This window comes from Thermochaetoides thermophila, assembly GCF_000221225.1.
Source record: "Thermochaetoides thermophila DSM 1495 unplaced genomic scaffold scf7180000011818, whole genome shotgun sequence".
In the NCBI taxonomy this organism is placed as follows: Eukaryota; Fungi; Ascomycota; class Sordariomycetes; order Sordariales; family Chaetomiaceae; genus Thermochaetoides; species Thermochaetoides thermophila.
The window spans coordinates 2,590,868-2,607,702 of NW_006383034.1; the positions used below are offsets into that span (position 1 = coordinate 2,590,868).

Consider the following 16,835-nt stretch of genomic DNA (forward strand, 5'->3'; position numbering starts at 1 on the left):
AGAAGTCGGCAGGTCTGAGAGCAGTCCTTCATATTACAGTCTTTTGCAAATTCTTACACCAGCAGTTCTCGGTAGTATAGTGGTTAGTATGCAGGCTTGTCACGCCTGAGACCCGGGTTCAATTCCCGGCCGGGAAGCTTTTTTTACAAAAATTTTTGTGCATCAATCCTCCTTCGATTGCTGGCGCGGGTTGGGATGCGTGGGAAATGTGTGAGTTGAATGTGGGGTTTAGGGCTGATGGGGGGGCGGGGTCCCGTAGCTGTGGAATTGGGGGTCATTTGTCCCCTTCTCTTGACGGCAGCATTATGTTCGGCAACTCCCCAACTACCTTTGTCATATTTCTTATTATGGTCAGGGAATGTGGAATATAATGCAGTATTTTAATCTCAATGGATGAGAAAAACTTGTCATGTTTCATCAGATCATCATTTTTTTTTAACACTTGAAGGTCCACTTGAGCGCAAAGTGAGCCAAAGATGGTTAATTTACCATCAGTTGGAAGCTGTCCCCGACTCCATTATCCAATGTTCCGAGTACGTAATCTTCAGCCCAGAAGTGTGAATATGCTAAACTAAAAGAAGCTGATATATCGAAAGCAGATTGTGTCCAAGAAAGCAAAGCAGACTAGTCCTCTTCTTGACTGCCCGATTCTCGAGTCCCTGGCCTGCCATCAATCTGTTCATTACAGGTTACGCTGCCCCTCCGGCATTGTTCTGCTGACTTTCACACTCTTTTCTCTTCTTTGCCTCGTGTTCATCCAAATAGCCCCTGAGGCAACAGTAAAGGAAGGCTCCAGCTGCTGATGCTCCGACAATTGGCCCAACTATCGCTGCAATCCCTGCTCCTGAGAGGTTCTTCCCATCGTTATATGATGTTTCAGTAGGCTCAGGGTGTGAAGTGAGTGCTGGAAATAGTTTATCTGTTGTTGTTATCGGAGTAATGAGGCTGCTGCAAAAGTCTGTGCCGCAAACAGTGCTGCTCACCATGGAGTAGTATACTGGGAGCGAGTGTGCGTAGAGCCAATCTCGACTTGAATTAATAGTTGTCACCACCTCTCTTTGTGAACCATCCATAACCTTAGAGATGGTCACAGTCCATGGCGGTTGACCGGGGAGAGAAAGACTGGATGCCTGGCAACCGCCCAATACTTGTCTTGTGCCGTCAACAATGACCGTGGGATCGTACGAAAGCTGATGCATCCTGCCGATCAGTGAGCATGTGCTGTGATTGAAAGGCCTAAAGAAGCACTTGAACTTACTGTGGGCAACAACGCACTGAAGAGTAGGTAACCTGGTCCATCTCCTTTATGTCTGTCGTCGCAGCAGTATACGAGACCAGACATTTTGTTTGTTGTTCCTCTTTTGCATATCTGTTTGGGTAGCATTTTGAAACTTCAGCAGCATCGGTATATTTCTCATAAACTTAAGGTCGAAATTCAAGTGATGATAATAACAATATTCCAGGCGGCTTCTGGAATTGCAACTTCCTTCTTTTGCGTCATTCTTCCCAAACAAACCCTTGGGCGGATATGACTATGAGGAGGAAAAAGAACGAATAGAAATCATAGTAAAATACGCATTAAATGAAAGTAAATCCGAACTTTGTAGATCGTAAAACCTCAACAGGCCTAGGAGGATGAAACCACGTGGTCTGGGTCCCGGCCTTCTGGCTTGCTTTTGTCCAGTCATCAACACGCATATCCACTAGACCATGATGCTGTCCACTTTCCGCCGTCTAAGAATAACCTCCTCAAACGGCTTCACCCCCAACTGTGAAAACAAGGTCTTGTCAACGCGCACGGTTTCATTGACTAATTCGGCATTGGAGCTTGTCGTTGGCTTTGCAGCTAAGGCCTTTGAAAGCCTGCTCTTCATCCAAGAGCGTTAACTGAAAGCGAGATAACAATGAAGCCGCCACGCTTCATACCTGCTCCCGAGTGTCTTGGACAGATCTGGGATATTGGTACAACGCAACTACATTTTGGAAAGCCATATACCATTAAGCTTGAACAGGCCATCCATGCTAACTTCACTGAACGTGTCCTCATGTGACAGTCAATCTTCACACCTGACACGTAGACTTACATCCTATTTCTTTGCTCCGGCTCCCTCAGCCACAAACCGGGGAACTTATGGCTGATGTTGGAATCACCAACTCAGAATTCCGCATGTCTTGATACCGTAGATTTTGCTTTACCGAGACCCCCAACCAGCAGACACGTTACCAGCATCACCCCGTATAAGGCGGGAGTATCTGTAGGAAAGACCATTACGAGTTTTGTAGGATCAAGGTGGCTCCACTGCAGGAACCAAGGCTAGTATTCCGGATCAGGCAGCTGCTCATTAGTACATCGTCCAGTTTCCGGCTTAAAATGATCATGGACAGGATTTATTGAAGACAGGTTGTCGAATACAAAGTATTTCCTAGGACCGTAGAATTTCGGGAGTTTGCTGACTTATCTCCAACTGCATTTTGTCCTGACGGTACAACTCTCTCCAGCGACAGAGAGTCGGGCACGACTCTCTATAGGCCCACAGTCCTTCCCTACGTGGGTCCCTGAAGCTTACTGGCGCCACTCCGCGTTAATCCATGCCATGATGAAAGGGGTTCATGCTCGGAACTTGTGCTTTGATTTGCAGGTACAGGCTACAGCGAATTTCTGAAGGGTGCCCATTTAATCTAAGTCCCAGCCGGGCTGATGCTTTCTCGTGCGTTTGAAGGCAGTTATGCGTGTTACCCTATTAACGGTTGAAGCTGGATCCTTACGCGGCTTAGAAAGCTACACCAGATCCGATCGTGATAAGAGCAAACATCCAGGATCTTGTCCACCAAGAATAGCATGGATACAATTTCGACATACAATCCTACAGATCTTTCCATAGACCCGTCGGCGACGTCGACTCTCCCCTTAACACGACTCACACCAGCACCTGGTTGTCTCGAGGGTTTTTGGGGTCCGGGCCTGGGATGGAAGACGCTAGAGCTTGGACCAAAGTGGCCGCATGCCACTGGCTGTCTTCCATCAGACCCCATCTTGAAGAAAGTCTCACAAACCGACTGTCCTGTGTCTTACACTGTTGCGAAGACAACCGAATATGAAGTCGACTGCGTCACTACGCGGATATCAATTTGCTGTCCAATGTGAGTGCATGGCTAGCTAGTAGTTACCTTCCTCCCAAGGACCGTCACTATCCCTCTTTTGCCGTTGCTTTCGGGATCGGGGACTTATCTCATTGGATTTGACATCACTAGACAACACACCTTCAAATTCGGCCACACTGTGACCTCCCGCATTACTGATGTCTTCACTCCTGAGGCCTGTGTGGCCACTCGGCTAAACCTCCCTGATTCTCCGCCATGGACCATAACCGTGACAGCACCCACAACCTGGTTGGGAGCAATCAACAACGAACCATATATATCATACACCCGAACCTTCGATCCGGCTCACGACTATCTTGTTGCCGAGGAAGTCGAGATCACTCAGTACATCACGGCAGAAACTGTGACGGAGTGCTCTCCGTGGGTGACAGCGGTTGCGACAAAAACGATCTCATCTGATTCAAGTTTCTCGACTGCCAATGGGACTCCGTCCATCACAGTGATAGATGTGTCGTCAGAGTCGTCCCCTAATAGGCTTAATAGTGGCCAAATAGCGGGGCTGATTGTTGGGAGCGTTGCGGGCTTCTTGTTAGGGTTGCTTGGTTGCGCATACTTTTTCGGGAAAATCTGGAGGAATAGGGTCAACCGTAACGTCGCGCGGAGAGAGCGAACACGTATAGTAATTGATTTGGCGGATATCTCTCGTCCCGAGACGCCGCCCCCTCCCTATGAGGTTGCTGTTGGCATGCGGCCGAGCTCGAGGGAGCAGTGAAAGGACGAAGAAGCTTAAAGCATATAGACTATCAGCATTTGCATATGAAGGTTCGGTTTGGTGGGTATGATGCGGTATATGTAATGTTATATGATATCGTCTTAATTATCCAATCGATTATCTAGTCGTAATACAGCATTATCTTTTGCTCTACGCCTGACACGGCCATGACAGATAGTTCGTATTTCCTGAGGGATCATATTGCAGTAAAGTCAAGATATAAATCTAAGGAATCTTGAGGCAGCAGACAGCTTTTAATCGTTGGAGAACCGTGGACAGGTATTTTTTTCTGGAACCGTTGGCTCTGCTAGTGAAGAAGTTGCACAAGGTTTATTTTAAGCTACTGGTAATGCCCCAGTAAAAGACCTCCAATTATTCCATAGATTTATCCATTCAATTCTGAACATATCTGGAACAAAACGAAGCTTTCTGGAGATCTATCGTTGAGTCTTGGGACAAATGACGAAAGCGTTCTAGGAGATTATCATTGTCTTCGATGTCAATTTTATGTGTCTACCAAAAGCAGTAAGTCCGGCATAATGTCAGCATTAACCAATCTGTCCCAAAACCTTCATTCACAATCACCCCCTACAACCTCTCTCATCATGTCAACAAGCACGACTTGCACTAACGGCTGCCGTGGCCCATCTTCTCTACCGCCACATGCGTCATCGTTATTCTCAGAATTCGGTTCGTCTGTTGGGGTCATAGTTGAGGCAGGTGTTGGGCCAATAATAGGGCTCTTCTCCCTCTATTGCCGTTGTTTTTTCGTTTGGAAGAGAGGAGCTACACCGACGAATAAGCCGTACAGCAGGAGAAAGATGCAACATAGCGATGTTCCATCTCAGGCCTAGGACGGCTGAAACACGCCGCCACCGCTCTATGAGGATGCATCGAATGGTACTTGCGCCAAAGAGATCAGACGCTGAGGCAAGGATCAAATCCTAGTGACGGAAAGTGTTACTATGACGTTGAGCTTTCATTTAGGACATTCTTAAGTTCAGCTAGGAAGGAATGTTAGCGATATACTGTTGGAGAGGGGCAGAACTAGTAACAGATTCTATAAGTTTTTGCACACACCGTTAATGTTCATTTTAATGGATGGGAAATGATCCGTACCAGTGATTTGAAGCGTTTCTTGAGATGCATGCCGCCAAGATGAGAGAGACAGGAGAATGATCCGCATCTTTGGGAATGTTGCATCTCATTGTGACCTTAACAGTGCAATAGTAAATAAACGTGAATGATTGTGATGTGACAAACAGAATCCGAGAATTATGCGAGAACCGTCTGTTGTAATCGTCCTATCACAACAGGCGGTTGCTGTTTGAGCTTTAGCCGGCACTGACATAGTCATATTAGAACTAACTTTGTCCCCGGAGAGAAGCTGGAAAACCAAACTTTTACGAGGACATTGTGTCCTGCTACCAGCCACAAGAAGAATGGGGCTTACAACGAGGAATTCCTGCGGCAGAGTTCCCAGTCTCTTTTACCCCTGTTTCCACTGAGGACAAGGTCTGCACAGAACGACCTCGAGGACGTTGATCTGTTGCCCAACGCAAGTGTATCGGCATATGTGAATTCATAAGCCTAGTTCAAGGATCTTGATTTGATGGCCTCCGAGTTCACCCATTAATACCATACTATTCACGCATAGCTACTACAATCGGGAGAAGATTGATTACAATTTCTGGTTACGGCGCCACTAGGTTAAGTTTTGACGAGCCTGGACCCTGGACAATCACATATACCTAGACAAGCGTTAATCCCTTTCAGGGACCATCAAACAGTACAAGCCAACCCTCCTCAACGCCCTCCCTACCCTCCCTCACGTATGACCTCACAATCTCGATCGATACACACCCTTAACAACAAAGAATCAGAATCGGAACGGTCTACTTTGGACATCCACATATTTCACACTCACCCCTCCTAACCCATTTTCCTTCTTCCTTTTCTCTTTTTCCTACATCTCTCCCTTTTCCAACACCACTATCTATCCCACGGATATGCACCGGTTTTTCCCTCTCGGGTAATTTCCCGCGTGTACATGGCTTAGGCTAGCAAGTACATATGTACCTTTTGCCTGCCGGCGTTGTGGGCACGACCGAGCATACTCATGGGTGATGCGGATCGGAAATGCAATTCAATTCAATTCAATTGTATTGACATCAAAATCCATGAGATCATATATCATTGCCATGGTATCGGGTGCATGTACGCAGCCGTTTACTTATAGAGCGATCTGAATATATCTTGTCAACCTTCCTACCCCAGAAGATATCTCCCCAAGCAATGACAGGCTACCAATGCTAAACCTTGGCCTGTCAGGTGTTCCTGCGGGGTCCTGACCACAAAAATGTATGAGGCAATGGTATTCAGCGCTCATTCTCTATGATATTACATATATGGGAACTTTTTTCCCAAATGCCAGCTCGTTTTGAGTTCATGTAGGCTTCTATTTTCTCCATTGTGAGTTGGTTCAGCATCACACAATACTTCCTGTGAAGGATACATGACACTCTTTACCTCCCTGGCTACATTGAGGGCTTTATAAGTTGAATGAAAACGTTTACTACTGCACAAAAATATGTTGGCAGATAGGATTTTAGGAACAGACTTTTCCTGTCCGTGACTGGAAAATTGTCACGTCCAACCCCATTAGGACTGGCTTGCCAGCTGATACATGCACAAATTACCACCAAATGAAACTTTGCCATGTGACTTGGGGCATTTCTCGCTGTTATCGCGGCGGGCTGGATATCTTTATTTCGCTTTTGTCGGCTGTAAGAGTTGTCAGAAGAATGTAACCCTGCCCAGGGCCCTCCTTTGACAGTTAGTACAGGACTTCAACATACAAGTTAGCCCAACCATCTCGAGAGTGAGTGGCATGACATTGCCATTGAAATTAGCTAAAGTATGGAGTTAGTACATATAAAATTGATTATTTAGTGTAGCGAAAGAAGTTTCCAGAAGAATGAAATTTATTATCTATTTATATCTATTTTCTAACCGTTTCACCACTGGGGGTGCTCAGTCGTGCCCACGGCGCCTGCGGGCGAGAACTATCTAAGATACTAATCACAGGTGACGCCGGAGGAAAGACCCTCGTGAGAGAAAAACCGACGTGAGATATTGGAGGGTTGTTATGTCGCATGGTTGAGGGTAGGGAGAGTAGTTCGGGGAAACCGTGTCCGGCCCTCGGGTTCAAAAGGGGGGGAAAGGATGGAGGCGGGGAGAGGAAGAGTCGTCACTGAACGGGGCTCGCACGCTGCCTCCAGAGTTCAACCCGGCAGACTCTAGATTTGAAGAGTTGGAAGGAGAACCAGAAGGCCCTAGGGTCCATACTTCCCGTGAGTGGGTTGTCGAGGTAAACAAGAGGGCAGGAGAAGTGTCCCCTGGAAACTCCTGTCACATGGACACGGCAGTCCAAGGAAAGGGATGTCCCCGACTGCCAACACAAGGGACACCAGAGACAGGATGATTGTGAGCGGCACAAATACGTGGTTGATCCCGGAAGATGTCTAGAGCCGGATGACCGAAGTGAATGAGCCATATTGCCGAGAAATGATGAGGATTCTATAAAGGAAGCTGCCCGGTCATGATAGACTTCCCTTGGTTCCTTCTCTCCCTAACACAAGGACACTGAGGACCAAGAAAGATTATTACACGTAGTAATTGACTTCGCTGTGCACCCCACATCGTCAGTGGCCATTATCTAACCCATTTGACTTATTGTCGATCCCTGCCTGCACCAGACCAAGTCACCCGTTACAACTACCGCCCCGCAGGGACACTTGTTGGTAGCCCCCGGCGGATTGTTGAAGCGCATATAGTGCTAAGAAGTCGCTGTGGCCCGAGGCTTCAGCCAACCATCGCAAGAGGCATTGACGGGTGAACCTCTCAAAGAATTGTTTAGCACTATGCCCAGCCCAGAAGGCCGAGGGGGGTTTGTTATTGCGCCACCAGCTACGCATATCCAGAGGAGGCACTCGTTGTTTCTTGGGGGGACAGATGGGAGGACGAGCCACGCCCTAATCCCTAGGTGCTTTTGCTCCCATAAGGGCTTAGTCTTGAGCCCGGAGGCCTCTTGGTGCAGACGAGACCAGCCCTGGTAAGGGGGTACGGTAAGCCTGATCCACAGAGGGTGGTTGGCCGGCAACACCTCTGTGCGAGCTCTTCACCTTGCTCGCTCTCTGTCAAGCAGGTGCTCTGGATAGAGGTCAACTAGCCACCAGAGCCACGCGGTCGGGATCGTCCGCCACACCGGGAAGATCGCTCAGAGTGTCGCATTCATGACCTTGGTGAGGGACGACCGCACCGGCGTAAGTCTAGATGGGACTAAGTGGCTGTTAACCCCGGCCCTAATTGGGCCGGTGAAGAATGAAATGTTTGGTTACAAAAGGGTGAGCCATTCGGAGACATTGGCCAGCCAACACCATATCAAAGTGTTACACTAACCAGCAGCCAAGTTGCGCGAACTTCGTGTCATTGATTGGCTCCTTTCAAAGAAGTTCCGGCAGCTGAGCTATTATCGACGCAACCCAGCATTCACAGACTTACAGAGAGGACAGTACCTCATCGGCAGTGGCATATCTCCGTGCAACTCTGGCTTCCAAAGCCTTGTTCAGCGCACATGCTTTGAGCACCAAAGTCTTTCTTGGCATATTTCCATTGTTCTTCTGCACTGAGTCTTGTATGTGTGCCTGTATCTGACAGCTGATTATCAGGTGGCGAGGTTCGTTTATGCAATGCAGATCCTCAAGATTCTCATTGTCCTGATCCGGGGACCTGTCTGTTACTGCTCATAGTATCTCCGCTTTATCTTCGCGCAGATAGCCTTACTCATCTTGCCAAGATTTTGATGTCGCCTGAGAGCTGGGAAAGTATCGATTCTGCGCAAACTAATGGTATATATCTCTGAGGAAACTAACTAAAGACTGAGTTTCACTGATTCTCATTAAAATGACAAGTTACTCTTATTACCAGGTTCTTCGGTATCATACATCGACACGATCTTTAGCCCTTGACGTAAGGACCTTACCAGACTTCAGTGTCTCAGACTACAAACTGCGCGATACCAAGACTTGGCAGCAACTGATGATAACGCTCTCGACCCTCGAATCCATTACTCTTTTGCTCTTAACCTTGGCTATGTTTACCCCTCTTGCCATACACACACGGTACAAGTGGCGGTGGGACAAGGGCAAAGCTACATCATGGAGAAAGTGGATGTGGTTGTGGAGCTGTGCGAGTTTGTAGAGGATGATCAGGGGAGTAGTATATGGTGGTATTGTTTAGGGATCCTGAGGGGCTTTGAATTGAATTGAATTGAATTGCATTTCCGATCCGCATCACCCATGAGTATGCTCGGTCGTGCCCACAACGCCGGCAGGCAAAAGGTACATATGTACTTGCTAGCCTAAGCCATGTACACGCGGGAAATTACCCGAGAGGGAAAAACCGGTGCATATCCGTGGGATAGATAGTGGTGTTGGAAAAGGGAGAGATGTAGGAAAAAGAGAAAAGGAAGAAGGAAAACGGGTTAGGAGGGGTGAGTGTGAAATATGTGGATGTCCAAAGTAGACCGTTCCGATTCTGATTCTTTGTTGTTAAGGGTGTGTATCGATCGAGATTGTGAGGTCATACGTGAGGGAGGGTAGGGAGGGCGTTGAGGAAGGTTGGCTTGTACTGTTTGATGGTCCCTGGCTGAGCCGGAAGGTTCGAGTTGTGATTTTCTTTTTTCGAATAGTTGATATGAGTACCGAAATGCTCTGGGGTATAGGCGGCCGTTGATGTCAATACAAGAATAGGTCTGAAATCATATGTAACTACCATCCTGCTTGTTGACTCTTGCGAGCTGCCACCAAGAAATTAATCCATACAGTTACTGTTTCAGTAAAAGAAGCAAAATACAAGGTTATAATATACGGTTTCTTCTGCACACAACTCTTAGTGACCCCCTTGGCTATTTGACCGTGGCTGATATGGGACTGAAGACTTCAGCGCCGTTCCAAATTCCACGTCGAATAGGACACTATGTTTATATGTGGCGAAATCTTATGCGGGAAAGTGTCTGACTCGCTGTTTAGTCAGGAAATATTGGAGATAGTGACATTAGTGCCTTTTACCGTTTTTCTCGGACATGCCATCCAGGAAGCCATTTCAGGAGTCTCTGGCATATGTCATTGAGACAGTGAGGACTAGACATGCTGGAAAAGTGGGACAATTATTCATTGAGAACCGCACTTTGCTATCGCAAAATGCGATGTGATCACATTCCATAACATTAATGACAATAATTATGTCTTATAGAGCGGCACGCGCTCAGACTTCTCGACGATCATGGAATATCGTTGTTGTTGGTCGCACCTTTGAGGGGAATACTGACGTACATAGTGGTGTCTCAACGCAGTACCGGATTGGAAGCAAGGTTTATATTGCTTTTGTACCCCGGATATCAAAAGCACATAGATGACACAACATTGGAGAGAGTTTGACACCAAAGAGATCGGCATGAAGTTTAATGAGCAAAGGATACGAGCTGTTTCTTTTACCTTGAAGTATATCCTACTACACACCCTTTTTGAGGTCAAAAGACCTAATGTTTATCTGCATATTTACCACGGCTTACAAAACAGTCTAGCCATGCTAGATGCGGTTATGTTGGCAGTGAGGTAAAGTTCTTAATCCTCAAGCTCTACAAAGGCATCAGACGAGTCGAATTGTTTCAAAGCTTTGGCACCGTGAGGGGCTTGACGGCAGTGAACTAGCAGCGCAGAGCTGCAACCTCTTTAACACAACTCGAAGTGCCATACAAGAGGCTGGCCTGTTCGTATGCAGCTGAGTGGCTGTATACTCAAGCACAAATATTGACATGATGTGTATATCTGTCAGGGCCCAGCACTTGAGCAAAGACCGATTATGGGCCCGACAAAGCCTTGCTGAGCTCCGGTGCTCGTTCCACATAACTTGTACTACCTCGCATTGCAGATGCCGCTGCTGCATGCGGAGTCAGAATACTACGGTTATTGGTCAGAGCTAGCAGCTGTCAGGGTCTGTAGTATTAGGATATCCCATGAGCTGCGAGACAGTCTGTCAGCTTATGCCTTGAATCCCAATCATGCAACCTTCCGTGATGCTGGCTCTCCGGCAGTGATTTGGGGAAACCCCGAGGCTCAGACATAATGTTGTCCGACGAAGTCGAAAGCGTGCCCGGAAGAAAGATGGATGACGATAAAAAGGGCCGTGCTGCAATAATCCCTTTGATTCCCTTTCAGTTGTCCTTCAGTCGCCCTTTCTTAATTCCCTAACAAGGCATCAAGAGAACTTCGTTGCAGCGGCTTACATCAAGTCTAAAATGCGCTTCCTCCCCAGTATCTCCCTTCTTACCCTCGCGGCGACGGGGTTAGCAACGCCTGTTGCTCAAGAGCAAGACGCGGTAAGCATTCCCGACATAGACATCACTTGAGATACCATTTTCGCATCGTCATATCATCGGTTGTCTGTCAAGCTTGCGACTAACCCACTTGAAACAACCCAGCCCAGGCGCCGCGCTCCCTTGGCCTCACTTGATCTGCCCGTTCCTGGCCTAGGAGGTGCCAGTGCTGCGTCAATTCTTAAGAACGTCAAGCGCGAAGCAAAACCCCAAGATCTTACCGGCTGGACTGGTGCACCCCGCAGCGAGAAGCCCAGCAGCAAGCGCGACGTGGTCAATTTCGACCACGATGGTTGGCCATTCGGGCCGTATGGGCTTGATGGTCTCCCGGATGAGGAGGGTCGTAAGACGAAGCGCGATGATGTCGAACAACGTGACGATGTCGAGGAGCGTGACGAGATTGAGGAGCGCGGCCAGACCTGTCTGACCAAGAAGTCTGCAGATGATTTGGTCAACAAGTACGCCGCCATCATTGGTGGCTGGAAGCCAGAGTATGCGGACTGGCTCGCGAAGAGCTTCTATGACCGGTCCGACAGCATCAATACTCTTGCTGGTATCCCTCTTGGCAGTTATACTTTCCCTAACAAGACAGCGTTCGTTGGATACCAGACCTACACTGTAAGTCCTTGCTGAGCACAAAAAATTGAAATGGAGGCAGCACTAACATGACACCTCCACTTCAGCCGGATAACCTCCCGCTCTATATCACTCACAGGTTCGGCCCATTCAACTGCACGAACACGGGCCTGATCTGGTACGCTGAGAACGGACCGAAGCCGGAGCCCAAGCCTGTGCGCGGTATCGCCATCCTCGGTGGTTACAAGAACCGGACGATCGACCAGTGGCAGCTGAAGAGCATCGAGGTCGAGTTCAACAACATCATTTACCTAGAGAACATCTATGGCACCTGGGCTCGCCCGAACACCACTGCTTGAGCTTCTGAATACGTAGATGGTCGATTCTGGCCGTGATAGCTCTTCTCAACCCGATTTAGATCCTGTCATTCTCGGGAAAAAAAATGAGATCGGGCACGGGCCGGGCCATAGAGGGTCTCAGAGAGTCGGAAGTTGTAAGTGTCACAGCAGGACTGGTTCCGTCTATCGGGATGTTTGTGTAACAGTTGATTTCCTGAACCATGAAGTTTGTTCTGTGGAGGGGCGAAGGTGGGAATAATGTCAGAGCAGGCAGAGAAAGGCTAAGGGCAAAATGGCAACGGATAACGAGTATCTTACCTGCATCCTGCTGATGACCCTCGTTATGCAACATAGCCAGAAGTATGTACGGACAGGTGGTGGGATTTAATGGCGAATTTCTTTCTAAATTGTGAAAGTGTCATTCAAGTCAAGGCTGTAAATTGTGGAGTAGAAGCCCCTGAATCCGTAAAGGAAGATCGTCGTCTCGGCAATTCTGAGCCCGGCAATAAGCTCCACTGCGAGACTAAACAGTATTGTGGATCGTGAGTTTAGCCCACACGAGCCACAAATCCCTGTGTTGCTGAGGTAGATGTCTTCAGGGGTTAGGCTCCAGGTTGATGTGACTTGTCGGAACCGCGGAAAGGTAAAGTTCATGCTCTGATGGGTACATGGTCTATTAATACTACATATTACCATGTAATTATGTCTTAGTCAAATTGCCGGTCTCCAAGCATCATTAATGTCCACTCGAACATGCTGACAGCAGCAGGATGTCCTGTCTCGAAATCTAAAACTGACAACAGCCCAAATGCACCTAACTCCATAGTCACATGTTTAATGAAATTCAAAACTCCAAAAACACAAATCTATGGTATCTTGAAATGCAGCATTCCGCCAGAGATTGATCCAAGAAATCGACAAAGAATATATCCAAAACGAGTGGGGGATATGTCAACGTGAGGAGACATATCCACAGAATTACTCCCCAACCTCTTCCAAAACCTCCCTCATCGCCTCCCTTACGCTCCCAACGATCTGCTCTTCCACGAAAACCTTACTCGGTGCCCCGCGCAGCTTCTTTTTCGTCTCAAACCCGGGTACTATGCCAGGTTGGTTGACACCTGGAGCACGGAACATGGCCTTCATGGCTGCAGCATGCGCGGCAACAGGATCCCGCTTGGATGGCGTCGGGGCCGAGGTGTGAGAGATTGAGGTTGCTGCGGAGAGTGCCGAGAGGGAGGTCAGGCTAGAGGAGAGGCTTGGTTGGGCGGTGATATTGGGGGTCGTGGAGGAGCTCGGTTCGGCGGTGTCATTGTTCGGCACCGAGAGGGCGAGGATTGTCGAACTGGCAGTATTATCGGCAGGAGACGAGCGGGGACTTGCGGAGGGGGATGCACCAGCGGCGCTGGCGTTTGAAAGAGCAACAGAGTGTGGGCCTGACTCTTTGTTCGAGTTGTTGCCCCAGGGCATCCACGACACCAGCTTGCCCAATCCGAGGGGGCCTTTCGACTTTCTTGAATCCTGATCCCTCTCTGCGCTTCGCTCTTCTAATGCAGTTGTGACAGCCCTTTGGTTGGTGCTCCTCCCTCGAATGGTATCGCGGAGGATGACACTGCCCCTCTTACCCCCTGATACAGGGCCTCTGAGAAGAGTAGGATGGGCAGTGACCACGCTGATATTTGGGCTAGCAGCGGCAGGAACAGGAAGTCCGAATTGTCTTAATACGAGCTGACTGGGCCTGCATTTTAGTGTATGGACGTCCATTCCATTGGAAAGTTGAATAACTGATTCGTGGGAAACACGCCTGCGGAGACGGCGGCCATGTTGCTGCGCGACGTTGCCGTGGATGAGAGCAGTTGAGCTCGACTCCGTGTGCTCAGGATTTTCTGCTTCCAAAATCGTATCGCAAAATTGGCTCAAGGGGCCATCGGTAGTGTATCTCGTCATATAATCTTCCCTTATAGACAAATTTTCATCGACAACATGGTGCGTGGATGCCCGTGCCTTCCTATCTGGAGAAAACACTGATCTCCCCGTGATGCTGTAAACCGAAAGTTGGGAAGGGTTTCTTTTATGCGGCATGGTTTTCCATCCAGGTGAGGTCGGCTCAGTTGTACTCATCAAAGTAATCGGGGAGGACAAATCGTCAGCGGGGCTGAAAACAGACGTTCGATGGTTTGAAGGTGAAGTAGGAGCCGAGGAGGATGCGAAGGTTGACTGAGAAGTCGATTGTACGGACCAACGGGCGGGATTGCGGAATCCAAACTTTTCTCTAGGCGTCGTGGCCGTGAAAGTGCGGTCAAAAGCTGCTCGATGAGCATGGATAAGCGAAGTCCTCGGGGTTGTTGGGTGTGCGGAAGTGCATGTGAGCAGAGAAGGCAGAGCAAACCTTGCCTTCTCCGTACCTGAAGGGAAATTTATCAGATGGGAGTTGACGGTGGTCTCCTGACCTTGGATAGGTGAGATAGGACAGTCAGTTCCTTCAAGCTCAGCTTGCAAAGTCCGAGCTGCCCTCGGCCAATAGCTATTCCCAAATGGAAAGAGAACATTTTCCTCCCGGAGGTATTCCAACTCGGCGCGATACTCTTCATTTTTCTGCTGGAGCTCAACGTATGCGGCCCTTAAGGCACATACCTCAGCAAACAAGGTGTTAGTACCGTAGTGATCCTCGAGCTTCTTATCCTCCTCTTGTCGTTTAACCTTGTTCTCCATGATAGATATTTGGCACTTCAAACTCATAGTCTGTTTTTCGTACTCCGAGATTAATCTGCGATGCTCCTCTTGAACACTGTCGAGCTCCTTTTGTTTTAACTGATGGTGCTCTCTAGCATCTCTAGCAGCTTTTCGTGAATCCTCAAGCTGCTTCCGACATTCTTGGAGCTTCTCGTCGTATTCAGAGATTTCACGCTCCAGTTCAATAATCCGCAGCTCATACTCCTTTACTTCTTGTGTTTGCTTCTCCAGTTCGTTGATTTTGCCCTGAAGATACCGGAGCTCGTCGTCCAAGTTCTTTTCCCTCTCATGAGCGTCCCGGAGATCACGGTCAAGATCATTGATTCTCTTCTGCAGCTTCACATTTTCACGACGAAGGATGGCATTCTCCATCTGTTGTTCATCTCTTTCCCGTTGAAGCTTTTCTATCTCAGCGTTGTGCACTTGGGCCTTCTCCTCTGCCTTTTCTTGGGCGGCCTTTATTCTCGCTTCGTACTGTTGGATCAAGTCCTAGATAGGGCGTGTTAACCATGTTGACAACCATGGCAGAGAGGGGTTACAGGAAAAACCAGCAGGACATGATGGGAATCCAAGAAAATGATCCAGGTGTATGTGACTAGGAAAACGATTATGACAATCTGCATTGGTGCGGATTGAGTGCAACAGGACTCGAAATGGCACAATGAGTGGCAGACAAAGCTCCACGCCTCGGAAGCAGATGAAAGAAAGCGGAAAACAGGAACGGGAGAACTCACATAACCCATTCTACCAGCCTCACGAAGCTCGCTGTCCAGTCTGCTGACCAGCTTCTGATAATGCTCCTGTATCATCTCGATGATGACATTCAAATGCTGCAGAGCCGGACACCGATTCTGATCTCGTTGACAGCAGCAGCGAATGTCATTTAATAACAAGCTCACATCAACGCCATCGGCCGAAGTGGCGTTTCGGAGGTCCCAAACCGTTGACTTAGCCATGATTTCTGGATGTTCTTTAAGGCTCGAGACAAATCCCAGGCGATATCGCAAGCATCATAGTCGCAGTAGTTTAAATGATCAATGCTGACAAATACGTGGCTCATTGAAGAAAGGTGAACAGAGCAGTAGGAGGAAGAGGAGACAAAGACGAGAGGGCCGCCATGAACCGATCTGCCCCTCTCTCGGTCTGGCGCGGGACACCTCACGCTGGGCCCGGCGATGCGTTGTGCGTCTTGTCCAGCGGATGGAAGAATGACAACTCCGTCTAATCTGCTGCTGCTGCGCGACGGATAACGCAGCCTGAACGCAACAGGGCGATAGTTCGCCGCCAGTCAGTGGAGAGGTGGAGGTGTGACGTGGGGCGAAGCGCGAGGAGCTCACCGCCCTGAGGCAGACATGGGTGGTTTTAGGAACGGTATGGATGATCGAGCTTCGGCGCACAGGGAATGCGATTTCGGCTCAGCATAATCTGATGTTGCCAACCCTGGGGGAAGTCAGCCACGAGCTTCTGGTAAGTATGGAGGGTTCATCTGCCGTTCACAGCTCTCTGTATCCGGGGCCGGCACCAAACATGACATTGGGTCGAGTCAGTTTTCTCGGACAGGAGGAGAATTGACGCAACAGTCAACGACCGAAGACAGCAGCTGTCTGGTGGCTGGGCAATTGGCCAACAAAAAAGAGGGAATGGATCGCTGCTACAGAGTTAAAGAGAGCAGGTCCAGCGCTGGCCATGCGGACAAAGGCCATTTGCTACAACCTCTGCAGCCCCTGTCCCAAGAAATGCAGGCTGCTGCAGGTCACTGCGACTGTTCCTGGCCCCACAAGGCAAGACCCACATCCGTTGGAACCCGCCAGCTGTGTGATACGCAGCAGCGCAACAAGGCTGTTTCTTTGGCCCGTCTATACTTGTGTGATCAGAT

At 48.8% G+C, this 16,835-nt stretch overlaps 2 protein-coding genes and 1 non-coding gene across 3 annotated transcripts; 2 read left to right on the forward strand and 1 right to left on the reverse strand.

The window, feature by feature from the left end:
• Positions 1–65: 65 nt before the first annotated feature.
• CTHT_0046950 lies at positions 66–137 on the forward strand. Its single transcript has one exon. It is a non-coding gene; the product is annotated as a tRNA-Asp (tRNA).
• An 11,097-nt stretch (positions 138–11,234) lies between these two features.
• Positions 11,235–12,247, forward strand: CTHT_0046960 (uncharacterized protein; the record flags this gene model as incomplete). Its single annotated transcript, XM_006695005.1, has 3 exons — positions 11,235–11,315; positions 11,418–11,930; positions 11,996–12,247. The coding sequence occupies 3 exons, from the start codon at positions 11,235–11,237 to the stop codon at positions 12,245–12,247; spliced, it is 846 nt and encodes a 281-aa protein (XP_006695068.1).
• A 957-nt stretch (positions 12,248–13,204) lies between these two features.
• CTHT_0046970 (uncharacterized protein) lies at positions 13,205–15,915 on the reverse strand (the record flags this gene model as incomplete). The annotated part of the gene is made up of 3 exons (XM_006695006.1): positions 13,205–15,448; positions 15,694–15,810; positions 15,859–15,915. 3 exons carry the CDS (start codon positions 15,913–15,915, stop codon positions 13,205–13,207), a joined length of 2,418 nt encoding a protein of 805 aa, XP_006695069.1.
• Between the last annotated feature and the right edge of the window lie 920 nt (positions 15,916–16,835).